This window comes from Tyto alba, unplaced genomic scaffold (assembly GCF_018691265.1).
Source record: "Tyto alba isolate M040663 unplaced genomic scaffold, T.alba_DEE_v4.0 Super-Scaffold_7, whole genome shotgun sequence".
Classification (NCBI taxonomy): domain Eukaryota; kingdom Metazoa; phylum Chordata; class Aves; order Strigiformes; family Tytonidae; genus Tyto; species Tyto alba.
In genome coordinates this window covers 14,519,080-14,546,541 of record NW_024881328.1, presented here as the reverse complement: position 1 = coordinate 14,546,541, position 27,462 = coordinate 14,519,080, and the positions used below count along the sequence as shown (strand labels likewise).

The following is a 27,462-nucleotide window of genomic DNA, read 5'->3' as shown; positions in this document are numbered from 1 at the left end:
CTATTGGGCTAAGGGTTTCTAGAATCCTGTTTTAAAACCTGAAGAATGGCTGCTTTCAGTGGCAGGATAGCAATGAAAAGAAATGTCCAAAGATATCAGCTGCACAGTGAGAGAACAAGGGCTGATCTCAGCAATGTTGAGCATAGAGCTTTATTTCAGTTTTAAATATCAAACTGAATTGGAAGAACTAGAAGCAATTCCAATTAAAGCCTTTTGAGGGGTCTAGATTTTTTTCTATTATAGTGGGATATTTACTGGAAAACAGGTGGACTTGGTGAAGTTTTTAATGTTTTTTTTTCTTCTATGGTTTTGTGTGGTCTGTAGCCAAATGGGTTACTTCCTTGTGAAGTGACAAGTGCTCTTTCCTTTCTTTGAATGACTGTATAACTGGAGTCTTAATGCAGGTAAAGTAAAAAGGGGTATAAAAGTGCTATCTGGTTTGAAATACATGTAGTTATTCAGTAATAGTCTCTGAGTCTTGTCATTAGGTAGACGAATCCTGTTTGTTAACAATGTTCTGAACAGTTTAACTGGTTAGGCTGAGAAGAGGGTGGAGAAAGCAAACTGATGCTTAAGTTTGGAGTTTATGAAGCTGTTTATAAACAAATGCCTTGAAGTGCTCAGTTTTGAGGGATCAAGCAAGAGTGATGCAACATTTCCTCTACAGCAGGAGACCTTAGTTAACCTGGAGTTGTAATATAAACAGGTAGGACAAGGGAAGGCTGAAATAGTTGGTGATCTTATGGTTAGATTTCTTAATATTGAGGGTGACATGGCCAAATATAGATCTTCAGAAGTCAAAATCAAAATAGGTTTTTAGTAACTATTGTGGTTTGATTTGTAGATCTTGCTGTGCTTGATGTGGCCAGCCTGTCTGCTGGTATAACCTTCATTTGGTCTGAAGAGCGTCTTTCACTAGCCCCACAAAGCTCTTATTGTGTTTGTGGCTTTGTGTAGCCTATTATAAAACAAATCCAGAGTTCTCAAGTCCATGGCTTAATCTTTATCTTTTAAAGCAGATGAAGCAGGTAATTACTAATTTCTTAAAATTGAAAGACTGCCTGAAAAAGTTTATTCTCTCACTTGGGTTCTGTTTAGCACTTTACCGTTCACCCTGCTTCAAAATAACCAGAACACACCCCAACACACTTCCCCCACCCCCCAAAAAAATATTTCAGAATGTTTTTTTACAGTTTGACACCTACCACACATTGTTCAATGTGGTGTCATTAAAGCTGAGGGTAAAATGACAGACTGAAATTAAACATATTGACCGGATCGCTTCTCTTTCTGTCAGAGAAAGGTGTATACTGTCTGGGTACAGATTACTTTCCAGCAAGTAAAGAGCAATATGGGAGAAGAGGAAATACTTATCACAGAATTAGGTGACTTCTCTGGTCACTTACTCAGAGTAGGCTTTTCAGCAGATCTTAAACTGAAGGGAATTGAATAATGTTTTAAAAGCAGTTGCAGTCATCACAGGTTCTTCTGGATGCTGCTACTTTTTTGAGAGGTGGTTGGATTTCCTGAGACTTGCTTTTCTGTAAGGAACAGATGAGTTAATGCGAGTGTCTTGACTGCCTTAAGGATGCTTAATCTACAGAATGGGAGGAAAATTCATCCTTGCCTACTTGGACGTGACCGAAGAGGGTGTCCACTCGTGTTAATTGATTATTTTTCTTTTAACTTCAAGGAATTTAGATGTGAGCTTTGAACCACGATATGTGAACTGTTTCTTGAGCTGCAGAGGTGGAAATGCAAGTAAAGAAACAGTTGGCTCCAGTGACTTTAGAGGATTCCTATGAAAACCTCACCATGCCCCTTTCTGAACCAATGATGTGCTACTAGCCTGTTTTGTAAACACTGGTGGCACTGTGCTGATACAGCCTGTGTCAATCTTGTGCTGTACTGCTTCAGCTTTGCCTTGTTCTGTACTGCCTGGCTAGTCTGGGACTGGAGGGAGCCATGCTCCCTCTGTTGCCACCAAAGAAGAGATGCCTTGTGTAATGCTTCTGGGATTTCACTGAAGGCATACAATATAGGGGCTGTGGGTGTGAGCAGATTCCTGCATTCAGAGGGTTCATGTAGTGTAGATACACTAAAGGATTCAAGTGGTACTTGTAACAGCTCTGCAGGGAAGGTCAAGTACCTTGGCCATCAAGAGCTAGGAGAGCTTTAGATGCAGTCAAACTGTAAATTTGTATGCATTGGATGAACTATATTATAATTTGGTTACAAGTCAGATAATACTGTAAGACCGACCTTGCAGTTTCTACTGGCTTGTGTTGAGGTGTGATGGAGGAAGGAAGGATTTAAATACTATCTCCGCTTACCTCTGTGATGAGCTGGTACTGAATCAAGTTGGTCAGTATTTTACCTAAAAGGCAGCTATTCCTTTAATATGATCAGGTAAAGATGTTGTACCTGTATTGACAGGAGGAAGAAAGTTGCTGTCTTCTCTTGACTACTAGTAAATAATCTTTTTATTGCAGTTGCACAGCACAGTGGAGTTAGGGCAGTTTAACAGTCAGCAGCACTAAGTTTGTGTTGCCAGAAAAATGGTTAACTTGAAAGCTTTGTGTTAGATAACACAGCTGTTACAACTACCTTAGGATGCTTGTTAAAGGAATACTTAGAGGTTAAATCCAGTCACAATTACAATGAAAAGTTGCTAAGGATCACTTGACTTCTCCAGAAAGCATCTTATCTACTGCTGTCAAAGCCAGACTACTCTTGAACTAGGACAAAATAAACTTCTCTACAGTTTACTAAGAGCAAGCTGTGTTATCACTGGAACACTTAAAGTCCCCAAACTAGATCTCATTGTGTAGTCAATGTACAGCTCTTATGCCTTGGGTGTTTGGGTCAACAAGCTGAATTCTAGTTTATCACCTGTAGAACATGTGAACCATAAGGAAAGAAAGCCTTTCAGCAATGACTTCTGGAGTTCAGATGCTACCTGTAGTGTTTTCTCCCAGTTTCCCCATGCTCCCCTGTCAGGGAGCTCTGTTCTCTTCCCTCACTGCTTTTCTGGTAACTAAGAACTAAAAATCAAGCTTGCAATCCTCTTCTGGTTTATAATCTCTGGGGTAATGACTGAATTCACTGTCTTCAACACAAATGTGTGTTAGTGCTGTACGGGGAGAATCTCTGAGAGATAGGAATTGTCACACCCCATTTCTGTACTAAGAGGTGTCCTGGATGAGGGAGCTGATATATAATATAATATAGAAGATTACCAGAGGAAAATACCTGTCTTCACTTACCAGTGTTTATCCTAGAATGAACACTTAAAGGTGATTAATTTGAATTACTGTACCAAATGTGTGCAGCAAACAGGTGTGAGTAAAATACTACATAGAAAAATAATACTGCTCAGATGTTTGAAAATTCTGTCCCGAGGGCACTTCTTGATTGTTGGCATGTTTGTTCTCGTATGCAGTAGTCAATGAGTATTTAGCTTGAATTGTTGCTTTTCAGAACATCAAGTCATGACAAGGGGAAAAAAATCTTCACCATCAGCGTACCACAGGGCAGATTGCCCAGACTGGTTGTGGAATTGTCAGCCTCAAAACGCAGGGCACATAAACCGTATTGCTTGGAGCAAAGTGCTTTAAGGGAGAGGTTTGGACTGGGCAACATTCAAAGGTCCTTTCCAAGCTAAATAGTCCTATAGTTTACTTGTAGGTTAACAATCCCATGGTCCCTAGCTAATTTTGTTTAGGGCAGCTACTTATGCTGAAGACTTTCAATATAGTGCTCTAACATCTACTGTAGACTTTTTATTTCCATCTAGTAGAACTTAATGGTGTGATGTGGCAGTTCCAGTGTATTTCTGGAATAATCACATCAGGCAAATTTGAGACTCCTGGTAGGCCCATTGCATCTGTGCTTTTGGAATAATGTGCACTGCTATAAATCAAGGCTGCTATAGCCACTTTCTGTAATGGTATTTCCTGAATGGTCTGCTGTTCTCCTTACAGCCCTCTGCTTGGATACGAACATCTGGGATCCTTAGTTGTGCTGTGAGGACACAAATGTTGCTGTCCTAGCATCTCCCTTACAGTTACATGTCTTTTTGTACTGGTCACTTCTCTTTTTTCCCAATGTGCTGTTCTTAGAGCTGCTGCTCTGTGCTAATTGGGGTGTGGCAGCTGATGCTTGTGTTTGTCACTACTATCGTGTCTCGCTAGTCTTATAAAAAAAGGCAGTATTTTTTGGAGGTTTCCAGCACTTAATTGCTTGGTTTGCATAACACACGAAGGCTTGTGAACTAGTACTTGTTTATTGAAGCTTACTCTCTTATGGCTTTACAGCAGCAGGAAAAGAATGGGAACTGAGAATTTCTTGCAGTAAAGCAGGATTTTATGTCTCTAAGAGCAAATTAGAAATACAGCATCAAAAAGCAGGAAGAGTATATAATAAATGCTAATGCAATGTCATAAGACTTTCTCCTGTGGAAGCTTTTGCAACTTGTTCCTGCCAGAATTTACTGTGTATCTCTGTTTTTTTCTTAACCTATGTAGAGAGGAGATCAAAAGTCATATTTCTACCTACAAGCAGATCTAAGGTATAGCTCTGCTTCCAGATTGAAAGTAAGCTTCATCAACATTAAAGAAATATTTTAGGAAGGTGTAAAGCCTTATAAAAAGAACAATAAGAAACACTTAATTTCATGTTTGAGAAAATGTTGGTTTTTTTCTTTGGAAACTGCTTTAGATAGCAGTCATGTAGGATGCATTTACAAATAAGAACAGCTTGTTCAGCTAGTAGATGCTTTGAGAAACCTTTGGCACTTCTATTAATGGTACTGTTGTCACAAATAGGTGTGTGTTCTAATACATCATTCTTACTCATACTTTAGACATCACCGATGTGATTTGCTTCCCAGTGCATTGAAATGGCCCATTCTTCAGGCTTGCTGGGCAGGGTTTTAATCTGTTTTTTCAGTGCTAGTGAGGTGCTTTACCTGCACACTACCATGATGGCACCAATGTCATGGCTAACTGTCTTTCTTCTGTTTGCAGCTCTAATTGGTTGCCTGGCACTTCATCTGTGGCAAGCAGGACAATGGCTGCCAGTAAGAGCAAGAACCAGAGTTCCTTGGCCCTCCATAAAGTAATTATGGTTGGCAGTGGAGGTGTGGGCAAATCTGCACTTACTCTTCAATTCATGTATGATGAGGTAAGTAGCTTTGGTTCAGCTTCTGTAAAGCACCAGTGGATACAGCTTATTAAACTTTAGTGAAATAGGGAACTAAATGTAAGTAGCAAAAGATCTGATGACCTGACTGGCAGGAGAAGAATGTAAGAATCTGGGAAGAGTGCCCCTGGGAACATCTTTGGCTAAGAGTGACAAAATTAATGCTTATTAGTGAAAGAACAGTCCTCGAGACATGCATAATGTGTGTGTGCTTGTCTGAGTGTACAGAGGCTATTACCAGTTGACACTGAACTTTAATTTTGTTGCAGTTTCTTTTAGGCCAATTTTAAGGTTGAAGTCAGAAGTAAGCATTCTAGTTCACTCTGAGCCAGATGATAAAGTAGGCGTGTTCATAGCATGAATTTTTCCATACTGGTACACAGGAAGCTTGGTCAGACAATTCAGACTAGTATGTGAAGGAATATATGATCCTGTAATTCAGAAGTTAGTGTTTATCTATTGACTGTCCACACATACTATAGTGATGTGAATATCTGAACAGGTGACAGTCATTAATGAAGGCCAGCCAGTTTAATCAGGCTCATGGCACAGCCTTTTGTTGTACTTTGAGAGAAAGGAGGTGGAAAGATAAGGAGCTTGTGTTGGACTTGTGCTGTCAGCACAGAACTACAAGTTGAACTGGCAGTGGCTTTGAGGGTCGGATCAATATTGGATGGACTAAGGTATGTGCCTGTGTAATTATGGAGCAAGTTTTCATGTTTAACAGGTGGATGCGGCCACCTACACCCTTCAGATAACTACCTGGAGTCCTGAGATGCTTTTTCTTGAAGTGGGAGATCTAGATAATGCCTCCAGGTTGTTGGTAGCTTATACTGTATCTTAGTCCCTTAAATTGTGCTGAAATTGCTGAACAGTTTCATGTAGCAAGACAGTTTCTCTTGACTAGGCAGACTGGCTCTTTGACGTATTAAGTGCTTAAGTAATTTGCTTTTTATAGTAAAACTAAAAAAAGTGATGGAACTTAGTAGCTGACTGAATTATGAGAAGGTTTTGGGGAATTTAAATGTCGCTGAAGTGAAAGAAAATGGATATGGACAAATACTGAGGCTATTTGACAGTAATTCTAAACACTAATCCCTTTATCATCTTTAGTTTGTAGAAGACTATGAACCTACCAAGGCTGACAGCTACAGAAAGAAGGTAGTTCTGGATGGTGAAGAAGTTCAGATAGACATTCTGGACACAGCAGGACAGGAGGATTATGCAGCTATCAGAGATAACTATTTCCGCAGTGGGGAAGGTTTTCTTCTAGTCTTCTCAATAACAGAGCATGAATCCTTCACAGCAACAGCAGAGTTTCGGTAAGTAGTTTCTCTCCCAGGTGGGGGGAAATAGCTGGTTCCTATGTTAGTCTGACAACTCTTCTTAAAAGCTACAGGTCTATCCTTTGTCTATTACCATTTGGTCAAAAGTGGCAACCCAACCATTTTGCTCTCAGCAACTGGTAACTTAACCCAAGGTATCCAGCCTCTGGCTCTAGTTGTCTTCATGCCTGCAATTTATGAATACATTATGCCAGCAGCAACTTCAGGCAAGTAACAGATTCTTGGACTCCTAAAACATGTGTATTCAAGCCAATTTTTGGTCTTTGTGGATGTGAAGTTTAATTATCTTTGATCAGTGCTTCTGGAATTAAGTCTGCCTTTTGGCCAGATTTCAGACACTGTATTGCTTACTGCTAGAAGCAGGTGCTCTAAGGAAAGGAAGCATTAGCCTCCACTCTCAGGTATGGATTGGTGCCAAACAAGTGTTGGCAGCCAAGCAGTACTATTGTAGGCAGACGTATTCCTAGAAAGACACACAGCAGTAGTAAATACTTCCATTTTTGTTCTTGGGATTAGCAATACTAATGTAAAAATCAGCACCAGACTTAGCACAGAAAATGCTTGTGTAGTGTAAAGGAAAAACAAGGAGTTGAAACCATTGTCCAAGTCTCAGAACTCATGTAGCCAGGTTCTTCAGGGCAAGTGTTCTAACTCTTATTTGATAATAGCTGTTCTATCAGTGTAGAAGGTAATCCAGAGATTCCCTAGGACAGCTGTACAACTTGAAGTAACACTTCCCAAAACATGGTGTTTGGAGTTCCTTATGTTTGCCAGAATAGAAGTCCTTTATCAGCCTGGCTTATGTTCAATCTGCTACAGTGGTGCAGGGTTAACAGATACTAATTGGTAATGCACGTGCTGGTGCTAAGGTAGACAACTATTTCTAGGGTTTTCATAAAGCGCTAAGGGGTCCCCTTGTGCGCTATGGCTTTGGTCTGGGTTCTTAATGAATTACACTCTTTCAACAGTAGTAGGAGACTGCATAATCTTTTAAGAGATGTGAAAATATTGTTCCTTTGTCACATAATACTTCTGTAACTTTGCTAGACTTCAGAATGCTGACAGTTGTGGAACACACAAGCAGAGCATTTCTGCACAGTTTGCTCTAACTGGAGCACACAAATGAGCTAAACAGTTGAGCTGTTGTAGGACTGCAAAACTGAGTACTCTGTTCTGAGTATAAGATGGAGGAAAAAAGAAAGTCAGATACCATTCAAAAAATTAGAAGAAAATGAGACACTTGAAGTACCTAGTTTGGGTTTTGGCTTGTATGCTTAAATGAAATACAAGGTTAAACTCAAGGCTTTGGATGAAAAGGAGTAGGAGTGTTTATCTTGGCAGTTTGTTTTTTGTCAGACTTGTGTAACTAGGTTAACTGTGTGTTGGTTCAAGATTCCAGCAGAAGAAAACAATGAAAAAGCAGTGCTAGCCCTAGAGATGGGCAAGAAGGACCTAAAAGCTTTGAGATGGAGAATCTGTACTTTTCAGTGGTTTGGAAGTAAACAAATAATGAAATTAGTTAAATGGAATATTTAATTAGGCTGACATGGAAGAACCAGCTCCTTGGAAAACTCTTCCCCAGGAAGGAGGGGGGAGTGGGCAGTATGAGTCACGAACATCACAGGCTAAACTGCAGATTGGTATTGATCCTCTAACTTTAAGAATTTTTAAACTACAGAGAAGTTGAATAATGCATGAACCATGGGCTAGTTCTCCTGCTGATTCTATGCACTGAGTGTTTGCTTTCGGTGCCTCTGTAATCTGAAAATGTGTGAAGGTACAATTGAATGCAACAGCAGATTGTCTGCTTCAGTGTTAACACTATTTTAGATTCTCGTGTAATCTACATACATTCAGTTTTGTGGATGGAAAGTGCAGGCATCTGAATTAGTGTGGTAACTCAGTGGAATGAGGGGGTGTAGCACCATGCTCATACCTAGTTTGGCTCTTGTTCATAACAAAATGAAGCCATCTAAAAAACTGTAGACTGATACAGTTCTTCCAGTATCCTAGATGGACAGCAGCATGTGTCAATCTAGTTTTAACCCGTGTTTTACTCTAATAATATCACAAGCTTTGAGACTGACAGATAGCGTTGCTTCTTGGATGCTTCCTGAATGCTGACAGGTCCTTTTAGGACAAAGGATAGCTAGGTTAATGCTGATGGTTCAAATATTTTCTTGGAGTCTTTGAAGGAGGAAGGTCTCTAGCGTTTTAGTTCAGCACTATTTAGTAACTGTCTCCTTTGTGTAAGGTTTAGGTAACCATTAAGAATGATCTCTGCCAGCTACTTATGCTGTTCCAAATCTACTGCCTTGGCAAAGCCTTGATGTTGCCCAGACCTATATTGAGGTGGGATGCAGACTGGAAATTGAAAATGACTGAATGCCAAGGTAAAACTTGGCAAATGTGACACTTTACTGTTTTCCTCATTTAGATGTGAACTCCTGTTGTGAGTTGCTCTTCTGCCATAGAGGTTTTTTTTTATTATAGCCTGGTTAGTAAACTTACTGACTAAACAGTATAACTGCCTTCCTGGAAGTGTGAAGCTTTTATTAGTGTAAAGCCCATAGCATTAGTATGTTAAACTTGGAATCATTTTAACGTGTGTGTTCAACTGTTGGGAAATGTACTGATAAGTACTGTTGTAAACATTAGTAATGTACAAACTACTTAATGCACTCCTCATAAGGGTGGAGTTTTTGTTGCTACTACTAACACAGATATTTTTATTTTGAATGCTTGATGCATTAGGGAACAAATCCTGCGTGTGAAGGCTGAAGAGGATAAAATCCCTTTACTGGTAGTGGGAAACAAATCTGACTTGGAAGAACGCAGACAAGTGCCTGTAGAAGAGGCTAGAAGTAAGGCAGAGGAGTGGGGTGTACAGTACGTAGAAACTTCTGCCAAAACTAGAGCCAATGTAGATAAGGTAAGACAAATGACATGCTCGATTAGATTGTTACTACTTTAGTAGTTGAGTAATTAATTCTTGACTCTTGCTGGGACAAAAGCAAATCTACAGTTGGGCCTCTGAAAGTCCAATTATAAAAAATAAGCTTACTGGAATGTGTACACTGTAGCAAATACCTAGCTTAGAGGAGCCAAAGACCCAGTACAAGTTAATGCTATTGTCTCATTTTAACTGTTTGTACCTGAACCAATAATTTTCCAACAGTACATTGGGTAAATGGGTTTAAGGATTCCCTGAAGTATGTTTTGTTTATAGACTGTGTCCTATTATTATAACAGCAATAAATAGCAAGGTATAGACACTTATAAATAGTTGTTCTTCCCTACAAAGCTAAATGTGGTGTGCCTAATGTTAAAGACTTAATTCTCCGTTTTCTGCCAAGACTACTTTGAATTGTGAGAAGAACTCCTTGCAGTTCCCCTGTCCTGTTTTCACTTGTCCATGCTGGTCTAGGACAGTCATTCTCAGCATGTTCCTGCTTCTGTCTTCTTTCATAAACAGTGGTGGTGGTGGGTTATTCCGGAAGAGAGATGAATTATAACTACAGAGTGTTTGCCCAGTAGTTGGAAAAAATCAGTTTCAAGCCTCCCCTTCATTCTGTGTGTAGTGGGGATTTCTTGAAGATGCCTTTTAACTTCACCAGTCTGGAAAAGATGATCTGAAATAGCTGTTGGGTCCCTTAAGGACTTCAAAGTGTGGCTTGGTAATCTGCATGTGTTTAAAGATTACAAATTGTAAGCAGTTTTCTTTTTGGACAAAGAACATTTGGACTAAGTTCTTCTAGACAGCTTTCTGTTCTTCTAGTCTATAGTAGTTTACTAATGGAAATGCTGTTGGTGCATGCTACATAGTAGGAACTCTATTTCTCTCATTATTGGTTAAAACAGTGTGTATGAAACTTGAATTAAGACCTTTTGGTTATAAAAGACATGGCATAGTTTAAAATTGGTAAAGAACCATTCTGACTTCCAGAATGTTACTAAAGTCACTGTCAGATGCATAAACTGAGTGATGTAGTAAAACATGAATACCTAGACTTGCTTTTGCCTATGAGCTGTCTCATGCCAATAGCAAATGCCTATCCTGTTTTATACTTAGACTAGCTTTCTGATCAGTTGTAGCTGTGTGTTCGGAGTGTATTAGCATGGTATTCTAGACTTGCTGTCATAGGTCTTCTCTAGCTAGCTCACGTGACATACTGGTTGTCCTCTATATAAGCACTGTTTTGTGTGTATTGAAACAAGTTATTGGCCACTGATGATGGTGCACTGACACTGTAGCAGAATAAAAAAAATCCTCAAGGGGGTTTTGAATCAAACACTTCTATTTCTAATCAGTAACATGGTCTTGTTTCCAAGTATTGAAGACTTGTGTAGTTCCCCATTAAAAAAAAAAAAAAGCCTAACTTGAGTGACATTAAGCTCTTGTTCTGTAATCCTAAAAATAATTCTTCCCAGTAACTCTACAGTAAAACAGCTGTTGTGTCTTAAGTGGTATGTACCTAGACATCAGATGTACAGGGGCAAAATCAGCTAAAATTCTGGAGTAAATATTGGTATAGTGACTTTCTCTAAATCTTTCTTATAACATAGTCTGAGAATTTTTTTGTGCCTGGTGCTGTCACTTGATTGCTACAGCTTTTTAATTATAAAACAGGCAGAATACTACTGAGCAGAGTGTATTTGTAACTACATGGAAAGGACTGGACTAAATGCTTTGCATAGTTAAGGAGTGATTTGCCTGGAAATGTTTCCTAATCACAAATGTTCTTGTGAACTTCAAATGTTACTTTTGTGCAAGACTGATATTCAATAAAAAGCTTTAAAAACAGGGCTGTTGAATGACTTGATAGCCAGGTAAGATTGTGCTACTTCTTGCCAGTGCTTGACATACCACATAATTCTGATGTTGTTTGTCAGTGGGATCTATGTCTAGACTCACTTCTGCTGTATTAGGTACAGTGTGGTGCTACATCTTTATTTGCTGCTGAATATAGTAGTTTTTACCTGCTTTCTGGTGGCAGATAGTGTTTAATCTTTCTTTTTTTCCCTCCTAGGTATTCTTTGATTTAATGAGAGAAATCAGAGCAAAGAAAATGTCAGAAAACAAAGACAAGAATGGCAAGAAAAGTGGCAAGAACAAGAAAAGCTTTAAAGAAAGATGTTGCTTACTGTGATGCTTGGGAACTGTAAATATCTACAGGTGGCATGGATAAGATACCACTAAGGATATAGGGCTGGATTCATGAAAGGAAGTCTGTATTGACTCCCTTATCTCTTGCTTTGCATATCACACCTTCAAAATGTGAAAACAGAACTTTGAAACCATTTCTGGTATTCAACAAAACCTATGCCTACTTAAACTGAAACAGGCTCTGTCTTCCCAGTGTCTTTCAAAACTAGAAACAGTTTCAGTACTATAATCCTTCTGCTTGGTTATACAAAGTACTTTCGTATTAACTTCCTAGTTTACTGTAATGTTTCCCTGAATATGTTTCTCTTGAACCTCTACTGGCCTTAACAAGAACAGCTGTTCGGGTTCAAACATTAATTTCCCACACACACACTGTTGTTGCCCTCCTTAATGTTACAAACTGCAGAAAAGCTAGATGACATCTGGTAAAGGGTTTGAGTCTCCATCTTCTGTTGTCACTGATATTTCTTACACTGAAATCTGCTGGCTTCTTCCCCACACTCCATGTAAGAAATAGCAACTGACACTTGAGTCAACTCGGAACAAACTTTCTTCCATGTTCTGTTCAGTCAATACAGCATTCATGAATCAAGCCTATGGACTCAATTCAGACTTATTTAGGCAATGCAAAAATTGATATTTAAATACTGGCTAGATGCATTCCCTGCTGGTCTGTCTTCTCATCCTTAAATTAGTGGTATGGGGTGAGAAAATGACTGTAAGCCTTTCTTCAAAGGAAATAATACTGTCACCATCTCCTTGAAACGCTATCCTGGGTTTCTTCCATGTATTGTGGCTAGACTCAATTACACTCACTCTACATCTATTATCCTTCCCCTCCCTGGTACTGGAATAGTGAAAATGAAAGTAATTTAAGTGGTTTTGTTTATATTGGAACACTTGTGATCATGTTGGAATGTGGGAACATCTGCATCTGTCTCTTGTCTTGCTGAAGATGAAAACTTAGAATAAGGATGGGTCATATCACACAATCATGACTTGGAATAGGCGAGGCATACATGCTACCTCTCAGTGATTAGCTGGCTAGTAAGTTGTATGGTGTCAAAAAAGCAAATGAAATTAAACAGTTGCCATATCTGTTACTGTTAATTCTGTATGTACTGTTTCTGATGCACAGCAACCTAGCACATGGGGATGCATATTGAGTTTTGCTGTCAATTATGCAATGGTGGTCATGTATTGATCAACAAAAACCAACCTAGAAATGGAAAAGTCAGTATTTAGTAGATCCTCTTGTCAACTGACTGAACTGAGCTTTCTGATGCAGCTTAAATTAAGTGCAGTTGCCAAAAAACCCACTTCTGTTGCTGTTGTGGAAAGCAGCTGTCTCTTCTGATTGTGGAATCTCTCAATAAATTATGGCTATCTCCTGTTTTGAAGGAGTAGTGACTGTACCTTGCTTATTATCTGGATGCTTACAACAGTTACTTGGTGAAAGGAAAACACCATGAAGCTGTTGAATGCACACTGCAGCACTAAATAAATAATGTTTCTTATTGAGGCGAAGGGGTAGCAAATACTGTTCAGTACTTAGTATTGTAATTGGAGGTTGAAAAACATTTTTTAATATGTACTAGATTGCTCTTGTGCATTTCACTTCTGAATTTTGGAAAAGATGTGTTAGATATCAGAACCTCTGACCCAAGGTTTCACAGGGACTTACCGTAAACTCATTGTCTTCCATAACTAGTTCAACTTGTCAGGCAACTCATTGGATTGGGGAAACTACTAAATAAAAGGTGCTGTAATCTTCATTATTGTGAAGTTAAATTCCTTCTTTGTTAATGTTATATTGTATTTGCAGAAAGAGTGGTTAACCAATTGAAGTACTTTGCTGTGAACAGTGTAATTGGTATTACAAAACCAACTTGATGATACAGTTTTGAAGCAGAGCCTGGGAGCCTGCTGGCTTGCAGAACTTGTCCCTTGAGCTGCATCACCTATGTCTAAAGCCTAAGTACCTAATGGGACACTTGGAGTTGTAACACTGATAACAAAGTTTCTTGAACTTCCATGGGTAAAGTCTATTTTTGAGTGTATGTTGTGCATACAGCAAATGAATGTCTCATTCTGGAGGAAGGCTTATTTAGGTTTGGTTTTAGTTGAGACCTAAGGGTTAGGTCCTTAATTAACCTAAAGGATAAACATCAGCTGAGTTCACATTACAAGCTTATCTAGGTCAAGCCCCTCTGAGGTGAATTGTAAAATGTGTCTAACAAAACTGAATAAGCTTTCAACTCAGCAAAGCTCACAAGGAGCAGCTCAGCTGTATTGGCTCAAGAGACTTGCATGCCTTGACCTTTGATTTCTTTAGTCTTAAGGTACCTGACAGTGTTTGATAAGACAGATGAAGTTCTACTCAGAACAGTGAGTCTCCAACTGGTGTTCTTACAGTCCATGTGCTGTTTTCACTCAGGTTTGTGTTTTTGTTTTTTGTAAACTTATAAAGTTCCACTACTGAGGTGGACTTCTGACTTGGAAGAAGGTCCTTGCTGCTTCATGGCTTGATACTGCACCTCTTTACTGTTCTGTGCTTGTCACCTTTTCCAGAAAGACTAGGCCTGGAGACCAATTACAGCAGCTTTTCAGTATTCCTCTTCTGTACTTGTGACAAACTTGAGTTTATCTTTCCAGTTACAGCTGAAAACATGATAAACAAGGCAGCTGCCTTGGCTACTCTAACAGTGGGTAACAAGCATTCTGACTTGTACCAGGAGGGCAGTAAAACTGCTCCCCTGGATTAGAATCATGTTGCTTCCACCTCATACAGTGGAAGTGCCTGAACGCATGCCCTTCTAAATAGGGACCATATGATTTGAGGGTCATTGAATGACTTCCAGGTGTGCTTCACTGGGCATCAGTGGACATCAACATCAGGTGGGTTGACGGAGTAAATAAAAAAAGGCAGAGAGAAATGTTTCCTTTGGACTTGAGGACTCCCTGTGAGTAAAGGGAGCTTTGGCTTCTAATCTAAAGGAGTACTTGCAGATCAGGTACATCAAACAAGGAGGACTCTGGCAAGAGGGGTTGTGTGTGTCTGCCTGCTAGCTGTGCTGTGTAGCTGAGGCAACTGAAGGCTGTATTGAAGCTGATATGTTCTAGCAGCCTTTGCATGTTAGGTAATTGAAGACCAAGGCTTTTCCTTGTCAGTATAATGTGCTCTTAAATCTTTTTGGAGTGTGGCTGGAGGCAAGTAACGATATTTGAAGCTGGAGGTCATGCAAGACTTAATTATGCACTTGCACTTAAGCATTCAAATATGATTATTGTGTAATGGCTTAAAGTCAGGGAGCTGTTTACTGCTATATGCAATCTTCCATATGTGGCTTAGCTGTGGATATTTTGGTGCTCCAGTCTTCCTGGTTTGAGCAAACATCAATGAGACAAGTCCCCATTATAATGGGGGGTAAGTCATTATAGGAAAAAAGCAGGTTAAACTCCAGGAGTAAAAAGGCAGACTTCACTCCTCGTTTCTTTTTGAGAAGCATCTCTCCAGACAAGAGTTCAGATACAGCATAAAGTGCATCTTCAGTGACTTGTGCCATATATGTTCCATACAGACTGCTATGTCTTTACTGCAGTTCCTAGGCGCATGCTTGGCTTGATGAGGAGAAATATGTATGCATACATGTACTGGGCATTGAACTTCAGTAAGATGTTGATAGCCATCTGAAGATCCAGTTGAATCCTACCTGGCTAATACAATGCTTAAGAATACTCTAGGTCTAAAGCACAAAGCTACAATCTAGAATTCATCAAGAAGTGGAGGGAAATGCATCTACTAAATGCTCACCAAGATATTTTTTTAAAGATTTCCAAAGTGTTAACCCAGTACTGGGGGCTGACAGGTGTATCAATCCTTGCTCATAAAGAGGATACTGTTTATCAATTCAACTCAGAGCTTATGTAGACAGAAGCTTTCTTTAATTGCTATAAACATATGTGGCAATGTTCACCTCCTGTTGACTTTATAGTTAGGAGAAGGAGGGAAGAGGAACAAAAAAGCTATGATTTTTCACCATAATCTCCACACTTCATGGGAATGGCAGGTGTTCCTCTTGGGGGGGGAAGGTGTTATCTCTAACACCAAGGAAGAGGTTTAGCATAGAAGTGATTGTGATTGCAAGATTTAATAAAACTGCCTCTAAACTATGTATGTTATACTATACACTGTAAATTTTTTTCTTTACATAGCTTCAGAGCTCTGTCTCTAACTTGCACAAACATTTTTAATGTCTACAAAACTGGTCACTTTTCATTATCATGCTAATACAACTGATTTGTATTACTATTGGTAATAAAAAGAAAAACAGGCATAGTACTTGTTTGTTATTGCTTTTTTACAGCCTTTTAAAAGCATGTATAATTCCCAAATTCTTGAACCAGGCAACCACTGACTCAGTGTCTGGAACTAACCTTTGTATCAAATCTGTAACATGATTATATTACAGACTGTGGGAAGGGAGGGGAGGAGGTGACTGAGGACTCCATCACTGGTTTTCCAGAAGTGGTCTGCATATACTTCAGGACTGAATTGGTACACTAGTTTGATTCATTCAAAGTTAATCTTCCTCAACCTAATTGGATTAGATAGCTTGTAGCAACTGTGTAAATGACAGAGTTGCTTTCCTCTTCTTTAGTCAATCTTGTGGTTTAAATAAGAGTAAGCCACATTGTATGGAAGTATTGATCCTTAGTCTTCTGTGTTGGTCTGCGATGAACAAATGGCAGCAGCAAAGCTGAGATGCCTCTGAAGCAGGATGGTTCATGACAGACTCACGGTACTGTTAGGGCACTTAATTTGGAGTGGCATAGAAATGACATTCACAGTAAACTTTGCGTGCAGTTTCTGCTGCCGCTCCTGTACAAGTTGGAGGCAGAACATGCCCTAGCTCATGACTTCTGGCCAAGGATTACAGCAGTTTATGTAATCTTGTTTACATGGTGCTTGCCTGGTGTTTGCCACAGTGTTTTACATAGCTGTCCCTTCCAATAAAGTAATTTTTAAAATATTCTGCAGCAGAGAACAGGTAGCATGAAAAGTGTTGTGTAGGAGGCAGGAGAGGGTTCTGAGCACAGCTGTATTGCATAGCTGTACCCAAAGCCCAGAATGGCACTTTTTCTTCAGATATTGCGTGGATGCTTGTGAGGAACAGGCCTTCTCAAAGTTGCAGCAGGATGAAATTAGAGAATTATTGCACATGCATAGCTTGGCTTCAGCCTTCGTGCTTCCCTGTCTTCTGCCCGAACCAGAACACTTACCTGATGTGGTTCTGTGTGCTAAATACTTGGAGGGTTCCTGGGATGGTACAGGCACCTCTTCCTGAGAACTGTTGGCTCCATCTTGTGGCTTTAAGAGTTAGAAGCTCTACCATGGAGAGGGGCTGTTCAGCATGCTCAGACGAGCATACAAGTAGCTGCTATTAGTCTGCTACCTGAATTACATGTGGAAATCCATGCTAACCAGATTCTTCTGTTCTCATTGCTCAGCCATATGATTCTCTCATGCAGTAGGAGACCTTTTCTAAATTAAAATTTTCCTTTTGCATGCAAATGTTAATGTTAATTCTTGCCTAAACATTCTAGTGTGCAGTAGAACACCCAATTTCTCATGAGGATGGTGGCTTTACGATTTCTATGGCATTAAACCAGTTTGCATTGCAAGTGTAAGTTTGTTCTGCTCACTGAGCACTGATTTGCATGCCAGAAAGAATACTTATTGTTCCATGGCACTGTGCAGTAGTTCACAAAACATTTTGTTTCTAAGGGTGACTAAAGATGCTGGGTTTTCTTTGAAATATAAAGGCCTAATTGGGGGCAGGCAGAGGGGGGACACACAATATCCTATTTAAATTTTTTTTTTCCCCTGCCCCTCAGCCTCTCCTCCTCACAAACTGCTTAGTGTCTGTTGTGGGAATAGGTTCTACTAGGGAAATACCAGCAAATGGCCCCTCAAGCCTTGTAACTCCAAAGGAGGTTGGAAGTAAAATGCTGAGGTGAAACTGGGACCGTATACTCTGCACTTGCCTTCCTGATAAAGTTGGTTAATCTCCAGAGTTTACAGTAAGTTCCCTTCAATGAGCTTTGTTGCTTGGCTTTGAGGCAGAATCATGTTTTTGATATAATCAGAGTTTATAGAGTTTGTTTTTAAAGTCTAGCATTTAGGGTATCGGAGGTTTTATGCATGTTGGCTTCATAGGCCAAATACCAGAATTCAAGGACAAACTTGTGCATACATGTAGCATTGAGAGACAAGGAAAGTTACTCCCTACTGTTTAATAGTGTTCTGTTTTTGTTTTAAAAGGAAAACACATGCAACAGACTGAACTTGCTGTTTGGATGAGTGTTTCTCAACCTGTGGTCTGTAAGAGTGCTCTGTTACATGATTACCCTCCCCACAAAATGATGCCATTACACTTCTATAAGTGTAAACAAGGAAAACAACTGTGGACTGGGGGAAGGAGTAATTATCTAAAAAACTACCCAAATTCTTTCTTGTTTCTAGATGAAAAACATCATGGCAACATTGCCCAAGATAGCCTGCAGTTTTGCTCCTAAAAGCTTGTCTGGCCTTTCAGTTTTAGAAAGGCTGCTGAGAACCTGAGAGAGATGGTCCTGGTCAGACCCAGGCCTCCCAGACAGAAGTATCCTTGCCCAGAATGACAGGATTCAGAAATCTGAAGTTAAAACTTTGTTTCCTGCTAGGAAGGTGGAGCTATGAAAGCCAAAACCTACTAAGTTGATGAACAAATGCCTGAGGGGTGGACTAGGTGTTTAGTTTTAAATATGACTTTTTTTTTTTTTTAGTAAGTGCCCTGGTCATGGGTATGGAAGAGCCTCTTTCACTCTGGGGTCTCCGTTTTAATTTATTTGTAGGCCTGCTTGGCTCTTTGTCTTTGGATGTTTGCCTTTACCCTTAGGGTTTTAAATATTTTTAGTTCTGCTCTGGTTCAGGAAGCTTAACTAAACATGACCCCCTCTTTCCTTTCACTCCTGGTGACGGTACTCCCAACTAGGTGCTGAGCAGTGCCACTGGATGGCAGGCACCCATATCCCCAGTCGCGGTCAGCTGCCCTGTCCCAGCTGTGAAGACTGCAGGACAATGGAGAGTGAATCAGACTATGGGAAGAACAACTACCTACAGAAGGGTTATGAGCACTAGGAGAGCTGGACACTTCAGACTTTCCTAATGAAAGCTGCTTCTTACCTGAGGAACAACAGTGGAGTATGTGATTCACCTATTCCTGCAGCCAGGTTAGAGCTTTCTTATGTGGTATCTTGAGTAAATCCATTTGAGCGATGACAGTAATGTAGCAAACAGTTGTGGAGCAGAGGGTAACACTGTGCCTGTTTGAGTTGTTTTGGTTTGCCTTTTTTTTTTTTTTTTTTTTTTTTCCCCTCCCTGAACAGTATGGAGGGAGGAGAGAGCTGCTCCTGCGTGGGAATAAAGGCCACATTTGCAGCTTTGCCTCAGGAGCTTGAAAACCATAAGTCAGGCCTCCAAAACTACATTTGGTTTAGAAATAATGAGATGCTTTAGAAAATGAACTTGGAGTTCTCTTTCACAGTCTTTTTGTTTCCAAGCCTTTTGAATACACTTGCTTTATGTTTGCAAGCTTTCTTTCTTCAACAATGATGGTAGAAGTATTTTTTTCAATGAAAACAAAGATGTTCTTATGCTTGCTGATTCTAGCACCTGGGGCATAAATTTTAAAATATTGTGGCATTTGGAGAGGAGTGGAGGCAGGACACAAAAAACTCTCAACTTTAAGCTCCATTTCTGCTGGGTCACCATCCTCTGCAGTAGGAATCTGAAGGATTGCAAAATCTGAAGCATAAGGACCCCCTGTTGGTGGTCCCAGTGTCTGTCTTGGCAGCTTGCCAGGAGCCCAAGGGATGCACTTAATTTTCTTTATTCATTAGCATATTTTTAATCAAATCCATCAAACCACAATGTTTCCACATGTCTCTCCCATGGCAGATGAACAAAAATAGGTCAGTGCTCAAACCTACCTTTAACACACTGCAGTTCTACAGTTCACTCCTGTAGTCGCAGTGGGAGGACAGCAAATGACCTGTCCTCTGCACCTGGTGAAAACTTGTGATGAAGTCTTCACTTCCATCCTGAAAGAGGAAAGCATGTGGAGTTTGTCCATGATACAGGCTTCTTTCCATTGCTGCCCAGTCAGAGAGCAGGAAGAGCAGCATCTGAATCCTCTCCAACTTAGCTTCAAGTTTACAGCATTTGTTTAATGTTAATTTCTTGTGAATAATCAAGCAGGTGCAATGTCCAGGGCTGAATTCCCTGGCCTTAATGAAGTTTCAAGACTGCTTACACCTAGTTTAATAATAGGCTTTTTACATTTTTGTCACCTGTAACCTACCTTCATATACCTCATGCTGCCAACCCATCTCTAGCCAGGCAAGGAAAATGTTGCAGTGTTGAGATCATGTTCACACTTGCAGCTGAGACGTGTCTTGCCTTGTTTCTTATCTCTGAATTGTTCATAACAAGAGCTAAGTAAAAATTATTCTTCATGTTTTTTACATGAGCTTTCAAAGTTGGTTCAGGGTGGGGTGAATATTGCATCAACACCAAGTTAAAACTTATCTTTTGTTCTTTTTTGGAAAGAAGTGGGGATATAGGTTCCAGGGGAACAGTCTTCCCCATGAGACAAAAATTGGGCAAGGTCTAAGGTATTAAATAGGTTTGGAGTATTTGAAATGCAAGTCTATGATAAAGGGATGTATGCTTTACTTTCTGTTCTCTTTCTTTCTTCCTGAAGAAAACGCAGGACTTTGAGCTAAACAAGCCAATTAAGACCTTTACTGAAAGCAGAAGTGGGAATGAGCTTGCAGCCTATTCCTAGCTGTGGAAAAGCTAAGGAAGTGAAAGGTGAAAAGCTCTGCAGCATCCAGGCCCGTTTCCAAGCAGCCCCACCTCTCCTGGTAACCCTTTCCTGCTGACAACACCGTCACCCCAGACAGGCTGCAGCAAGTGACGTGCACACAGAGCAACCCCTGCTTCCCTCTGCTGCCCACAGATTCTCCCTTTCGGGCGTCACAGGCTCCTTTGCTGTTCCTCTTGTTTTGGGAGCTAACTCAAGGGGTGAGGGTAGGAAAGGTGTCTTAGCAAGATTGTTAATTTTGGCTTCCCAGTTAAAGGTGCTAGGCATTTCCTGCTAGGAAGGCCTTTTGCATGTATTTTTGCGTCAGAAGCTCAAAACCAGAATATACTGTCTAAAGCCTGGAAGTCTGCAGTGAGAAGACGAAGACTTCTCAGCTGTGTGCCAGGCAATCTCTGCTAAATAACAAAACATCCCAGCCATGGGGATGGGGAGCTGTTTACTCCTTCCTTGTTTCATGCCTGTAATAGTTCACAGCAACGATCATGTTATGGGAAAACACTCTGCTTCTATCCCTTTACTTTTCTATTCTTTCAGCTCTTCCACTGCTGCTGTAAGAGCAGTCTCCATTGACTGCTATCAATCACTTGTTTACTTTCAAGTCTTAATACATACAGTTAAGTGTTTGCCTTGTCTAAATCCACCCTTACGTATACCTGTATTCTTTTACTGTTCCTTAACAGCTACTGTTGAGCAAATTCAGCTCTGTTACCTAGACAGAAGATAAGATACAGCAGGACCAATTTTGCTACAGGCTCAATCCTGCAAGTTCGTTTGTGCCTTGTCACTTAGAGAGGAGGAGGAAAGGTCACTTGGCAACTTTTAATTCATGATCTCTCTGCTCTTTGGGCAGACCTGGATCTGTACAGTGTTTATCGTGCAGTAGTTTGGATTCTGGGGGAGCTCCATCTGCTAGTGCTTTGTGGACTGCTAGCGTAACAACGGCAATGATGTTTCGGTTTGGTGGACGCAGACTAACAGAAGGTCTTGGGCATCACTGTGGAGTGTTGCAATGCCTGTTCTTGGCAGCCACCACAAACTCCAGATCTCTGCTTTTCATAGCAAAGCTTCCTGTGCCGTGCACCAGCTCAAAAGGGCAGCCACCAGAACCAAGAGACTGTTTTGCTGCCTGAGCAAGTGATGGGGAACACAGCCTCTTAAATCTACCTTGCCTGAGGGCTGAGGATCCCTTGGGCTTCACAATTTGGGCTCTCTCTTGGCCTTCTTCCAGAAACAGAGTGTGGGTCCGTTCTTGCAAGGGAAGGGCAGGGTGGTTGGCAGTGTGGTGGTGTTTTGTATACACTACGCTTGGCGCTCAAAAAGGCTAGTGCTGAACATGGGGAATTTCACATGGCTCAATTCCCTTCTGCCCCAGGGAGTGTGTATGTCTCCTCTCCCAGAAGAGTGCGCTTAGCAGGGTATGCTCTGTGCCAGGGAGGGGACTGCCTCTGTTCTCTTAAAGCTGGCCTCATGTGAATTGGGTAGTCCCAGATGTTTTGGCTAGCAGGGTGGGAAGCAGGAAGGCATGGCCTTGTGGCTCTCTGAACTGTCTACCTAGAGAGTTGTAGGATCGTGTTCTGTTCAGCTATGCACTGACTCAACTGGAGGTTTGGAGGGTGGTCCTGTCCCAGCATCACCCCATAGTCCTTTCCTTCTGAGAAGACCTGCCCTGCCTCGCATGTTCCCCAGGACTCCTGTCAGGCAGGGAAGCGGACTGAGCCCAGCTCTTCTTTCATGAACCGTTGGACTACTGACTAAATTAAGGTATGAATAAAAATAACCTACGCCCATCCCCTCCACCCACCTTGAGCTCTTTTAGAAAAAGAGAAGAAAAAAAAATATATGTTTATTGCTGCATCTTTGGACACCTGATCTGGAAGGTGGGCAGACTGAAAACACCTGCTGCACTGAGTCCTTAGGGAAGAAAGTCAGAGATGTTCATCTAGTCATTGTAAGAGACTGAAGTCTGGGATGGATACTGCAGGCTTTACAAGACTCAGAGGCTTGACACTAAAGCCAGTGACAAGCACCTGGGCATCTTCAATATATCATCGTGGAAGTCACTACCACATCAGATGCCTGAGGTTTCTTTGCATGACGTAAGCAATTTAACATATAAAGTCAATAGGAGGAGGAATTCGGCATCAGTTAAAACCACAGATTTTACAAATTTGAAGTTGTGCTAACAGAAGTTGAATAGGGCAAAGCAGCGTCCCTCGTCTCCTTGAGCTTCTTCCTGACCTGAGTGCACAACATGGTTTGTACTGGGAGTGACAGGGAGTGGACATAGAACAAACATTTCCCCAAAGTGTAAACTGCATGCGACAGCCTTATTTCTCATGAGATTTGTCCAAGTAGTTCATCATGCTGTGGTCAATTTACTTTGTTGCCATCCAGAAAATATAGGTAAATAGCATGCAATCATACTGTTGATATTAAACATAATACTCCTTTCCATTGTGACTGCACACCGTTGGCATCTCTAGTGCCCATTTTGTGGTAGGGGAAATGCTCTGACCCAAGGAACACCTAAGTAAATGAAGCCAGAGCCCTTAGAAATGCAGTGTGAGCCATCATACCAAATGCTTGCTTTTTATGTCATGATGAGGAGACTGTCCTCCCTGCTCCTCCTCACCCCCCCTCCCCCATATAGGGGTACTGATATGCTTAAAGAATTGATTATCTTATATTTCCCCTAATCCTGACATCTGGAAAGAACTGTGGCTGTACAAAATACCATCTATTGCTAATTCTTTATACAGCCCTAGCACCTCTCACCCTAAAGGACCAGACCTCCTGAACTCTGTACCGTGACTACCTTTCCCTTCCCCTCAAAGGCCACAGTAAATGAGGTCTTAGAGAAGTCCAGCTGCATGATAGCAGCTGCTGCCTTATGCTCCCCTAAAGGAAAAGTGGGGCCTATTTTGGGATGTGATGTGACCAACTGGCTGCAATCCTTGTATTTTCTCTGTCTCAGTGCCCTTCACTGCTCTTGGAGAGGTGGCCCTGCAGAAGATGGTCCCAAGGGATGTGCAGCAGCCAAATACAGCCTCTGCTAGAGGGAAAATTCATGCACGATGCAGGGCAAGCGCCGCTTTACAATAACCTCTGGTAAAGAGGAGCTGTTCAGCATAAAACAGCTAATTGGGTCTGTGTTGGGATGCTTTAGTACCCATACTGAAATTTGGCCAAGGAAATGAAGCTCACACCTTTCACTGTTGCACACAAATAGACCATTATTTCCAAGGGATCTTTCATAACCAGTATTGGTGAGGAATTATCATGCATAACATCCAAACCTGAATGCACCTGGCTCCAGTATGGGATCAATGGTGATTGTTTTTTTTGTATTGGGTTGTTTTTTTAATATTCCATTTTCAGCTGGAAATTACTGATGTGACCAAAGTCCGATTCCCTTCAGCAGTTTCTCCCTTCCTTCCCCCACCTTTTCGCACTCCCTGAGGTCTGACCATCTGGAAATCCTCCTCCACCTCTTCATCATGTGTGAATTTCCACCTAGGGCTGAAAGTGTCACTGTACTAAAGTGTGATGCATTAACACATTGAGGCAGAAAGCAGAGGGGAGTTGGGGATTATAACACTTCATGACCCACTCCACAGTCGCTCTATGATTTAATCATATTTATCAGCTTGTACCCTTTTCTTTGTATCCCTTTATTTTCCCATATCCTTTGTTAAAATATTCCTGTAATTAAAAAAAAAAAAAAAAAAACAACTCTACACAAACAATTAAAGTCCAGTATCTTGTCTTGAGACTAGGACCAAGTGAAACAGGCAAATGTCTCAAGGAGAACGTGCCTCGCTCAAGCAAGCTGGGGGAACTAGATTGCTCTTTTGCAATGAAGCTCCCTAGTTATCCCTATCTCCTATTGCATATTGCAAACCTGGGGTTCTGTCTGGCCCAATCCTCATGCAGGTGATCTGAGCAATTGTAATTTTTATACCTTTATATATAAAGTATAAGCAGTAATAATATTATCTTGTACAGAAATGAAACCAAGCCCTGCAACCTGTGTTGGTTTATCCTTTCAGCAGAGCGGAATGGAAAATTCACTAGTTTGGAAGTCAGTTAGCTACCTAGCTTTCTCCTAAATACTGAGGCTTATTATGCTTCAAATAAATATATATATATTTCTTCTGTGGCTTGGTTGCTGTAATCATCTTGGATGTAATAATGTTACTAGCCTCAGGGCTATATTTATTAAGATTTTAATTTAAAATCTTTCTGTCCTTCAGCATTTAAACAGAGGAAAACCCCATCTGGAGTAGCCAAAAAAAAAAAAAAAAAAGTTCATCCTTTTCTTTTTCATGCGTTCCCCTCCCCTAGGCCCTCTCTCTCATCTTTTAAGCAAAAAAGTAGAACAACGCACTTTCCTGTTGTAGCTCTGCACCCTCCTAACATTTCAGTACCTGTGTAGGTTTGGTAGACCCAACATCTGCTTAATATGATCCATGTGCTCCTGTTCTTGCCGTCTCTGGAGCAGTGGTTTATTTTCTTACCCTTGTACCAGTACATTTCACAGTAATATTTCCACATAATATGATTTACTCCTAATAATGTTCTTGGTAAGGATCTAAACCACAGCAATAAATGTTGGGGGGTGAAACTATTATTCAGAAATGGCAAAGGGCTCTGGAGAAGTTTTAGGGTTATTCCTTGTTAATAAGCTGCCTCATGTCTGAGGAGATCATGGCAGGGAAATAACAGAACAAGAAGACCTGCTTGTAACCTGAGGAGTGAAAAACTCCCATGATCTTAAAACTCTTGAGGGGACAGCGTGAGCTGTCACAGTGTACATGCTTTTTCATGTTTTGGAAGAAATAGCAGGTGTTAGCACCCAGGCTGTATAGATTTTGCAATCCGTTTTGTTTTAATCCCATGGCATATTCACACTATTCCCTCGTAAGGGGACAGGTAGCACCAATTTATAAATGGTAAATACTGAGCAGGGCAGAAGGTGATTCAGAAATTTTTGTTTAACCTTCTCACGTGATTTAGTAGTACTGGAACATCAGCGATGGGTGGTAGCAGAGGACCTTGCTGGTAGCTAATGTCAATGTAGCAAACATGGAGGGTGAGACAGCCTGAACATACTTGTTAGAGGCCTGCAATGGCTAAATAGCACTGGGCAAATGACTGTGAATCATGTGGGCTAACTCTCATCTGGGATAAATCGATAGAGCTCCACAAACTGTGACAGTGCTGCTGCTCTGGCCCGGCGGAAAAGATCTCCCTTGCTTGAACTGGGGGACTTTGCTGTTACAGGAGCCCCTTGTTCCTGGTCCTAACAGTGAGCACATCAGTCAACCGTACCACAATCTTTAAAAACCCAGTCTGATGTTCTTGTGCAAACAGCCAAACTTCGCAGCAGTTTTGATGTAACAAAAGAGTCACGGAAACAAAACTGGGCAATTTAAGTACGAACAGATTGAAAATTACTTTTGACATACAGCACCAAGGCCGTGCTGTTAGTATCAAGCTCCATGAAGAGGAATTCCTGTATGCTGCTTCTCTCCACCTGATTTCAAAGCAACTTACAGCTAGTAAAAATGGGGTAAAGAGGAAGAAATTCAGGCCTAAGCACAGGTCTTCTGGCTGCAGCCTGTCCCATGGGCAGCAGGTGTAGACACTTCCTCTGCATTATGCTGCTTGCTTGTAGTAAAAAAAAGGTAGCTTACATTCAGGTACTCATCAGGCACTACTGATTGTCCATCATGAGATGACTCAACCTTCTGTACCCCATTTCTCCCATGGCATTGCAAAGGTACCAACAATTTTTTGCTTCTGAGCTCCATTAAAAATTAGACGGAAAACCTCTCCATCTTGTCACCACTCCCTGATAATCACTGATTTTCTCAGGACAGCTGATTTTAACATTGCTCCATTCTACTGTTCATTTTCCTGATTTAGTAGATGTACCAGTCTGTCGTGTTTTGGGCCTGGTTGGCAGCCAACCACAATGCAGCAGCTCTCTCTCCCTTCCCCTCCGGCAATGAGAAGGGACAGAGAGCCAGGCTTGGGGTTCGAGACAGGACAGGGATGGGGAGAAAATTCCCCTTTATGGTCACGAGCAAAAGGCAGACTCGTTAGGGGAAGAAAAAAAAAGAACATACATTTATTACAGACACTAACAACACACAACAGAGTAGGACAGTGAGAAGCATTGCCACATCTTGAGAACACCTTCCCCCCACCCCTCCCTTCTTCCCGGGCTCAGCTCTGCTCCCGATATCTCTACCTCCTCCCCCAGTGGCGCAGGGGCAGGGAATGGGGGGTGCAGTCAGCACTGCCACTTCCTTCATCTTCGGTGAGGAACTTGTTCCTCCTGCTCCATTGTGGTCCCCCTCTCACAGGAGACAGTTCTCCACAAACTTTCTCCGACTTGAATTCCTCCCATGGGCCGCAGCGTTCCCCACACTGCTCCATCATAGGTCACTAACTTCCTCTGACTGGATTCTCTCCCACGGCTGCAGCCCTTCCCGAGCTGCTCCGGCGTGGGACTCCCCTGCATGCTGCAATCCTCCCAGCGCTGAATTACAGCAGCAGGGATACCTTTTTCCACGAGACCCCGGCCTTCTTCAGGCACAGCACCTTGATCAGGCGAGCAGGAGCAACAGGCCACAAATCAATGTCTGCTCCACCGTAGATCTTCATGGGTGGCGGGGGGGGCCGCCCTGCCGTCTCACCACAGGATACAGGGGGGTCTCTGCTCCTGCACACCTCCCCCCCTCCTTTCTTCCTCCGTTCCTCCACTGACCTTGGTGTTCATGCAGCTGCAGCAACTCCTCCTCACCAGTCC

At 41.4% G+C, this 27,462-nt stretch overlaps 1 protein-coding gene across 2 annotated transcripts in view; it reads left to right on the top strand.

The window, feature by feature from the left end:
* RALB (RAS like proto-oncogene B) overlaps positions 1-13,490 on the top strand; it is a 49,586-nt gene extending 36,096 nt beyond the window's left edge. For both annotated transcript variants that reach the window (XM_032991608.2, XM_032991600.2), the window contains exons 2-5: positions 5,028-5,184; positions 6,316-6,524; positions 9,303-9,480; positions 11,579-13,490. In XM_032991608.2, coding sequence (XP_032847499.1) covers positions 5,071-5,184; positions 6,316-6,524; positions 9,303-9,480; positions 11,579-11,698 — 621 coding nt within the window. In that variant the 5' untranslated portion in view covers positions 5,028-5,070 and the 3' untranslated portion in view covers positions 11,699-13,490. The remainder of the gene's footprint in view (positions 1-5,027; positions 5,185-6,315; positions 6,525-9,302; positions 9,481-11,578) is intronic.
* The last annotated feature ends 13,972 nt before the right edge of the window (positions 13,491-27,462 follow it).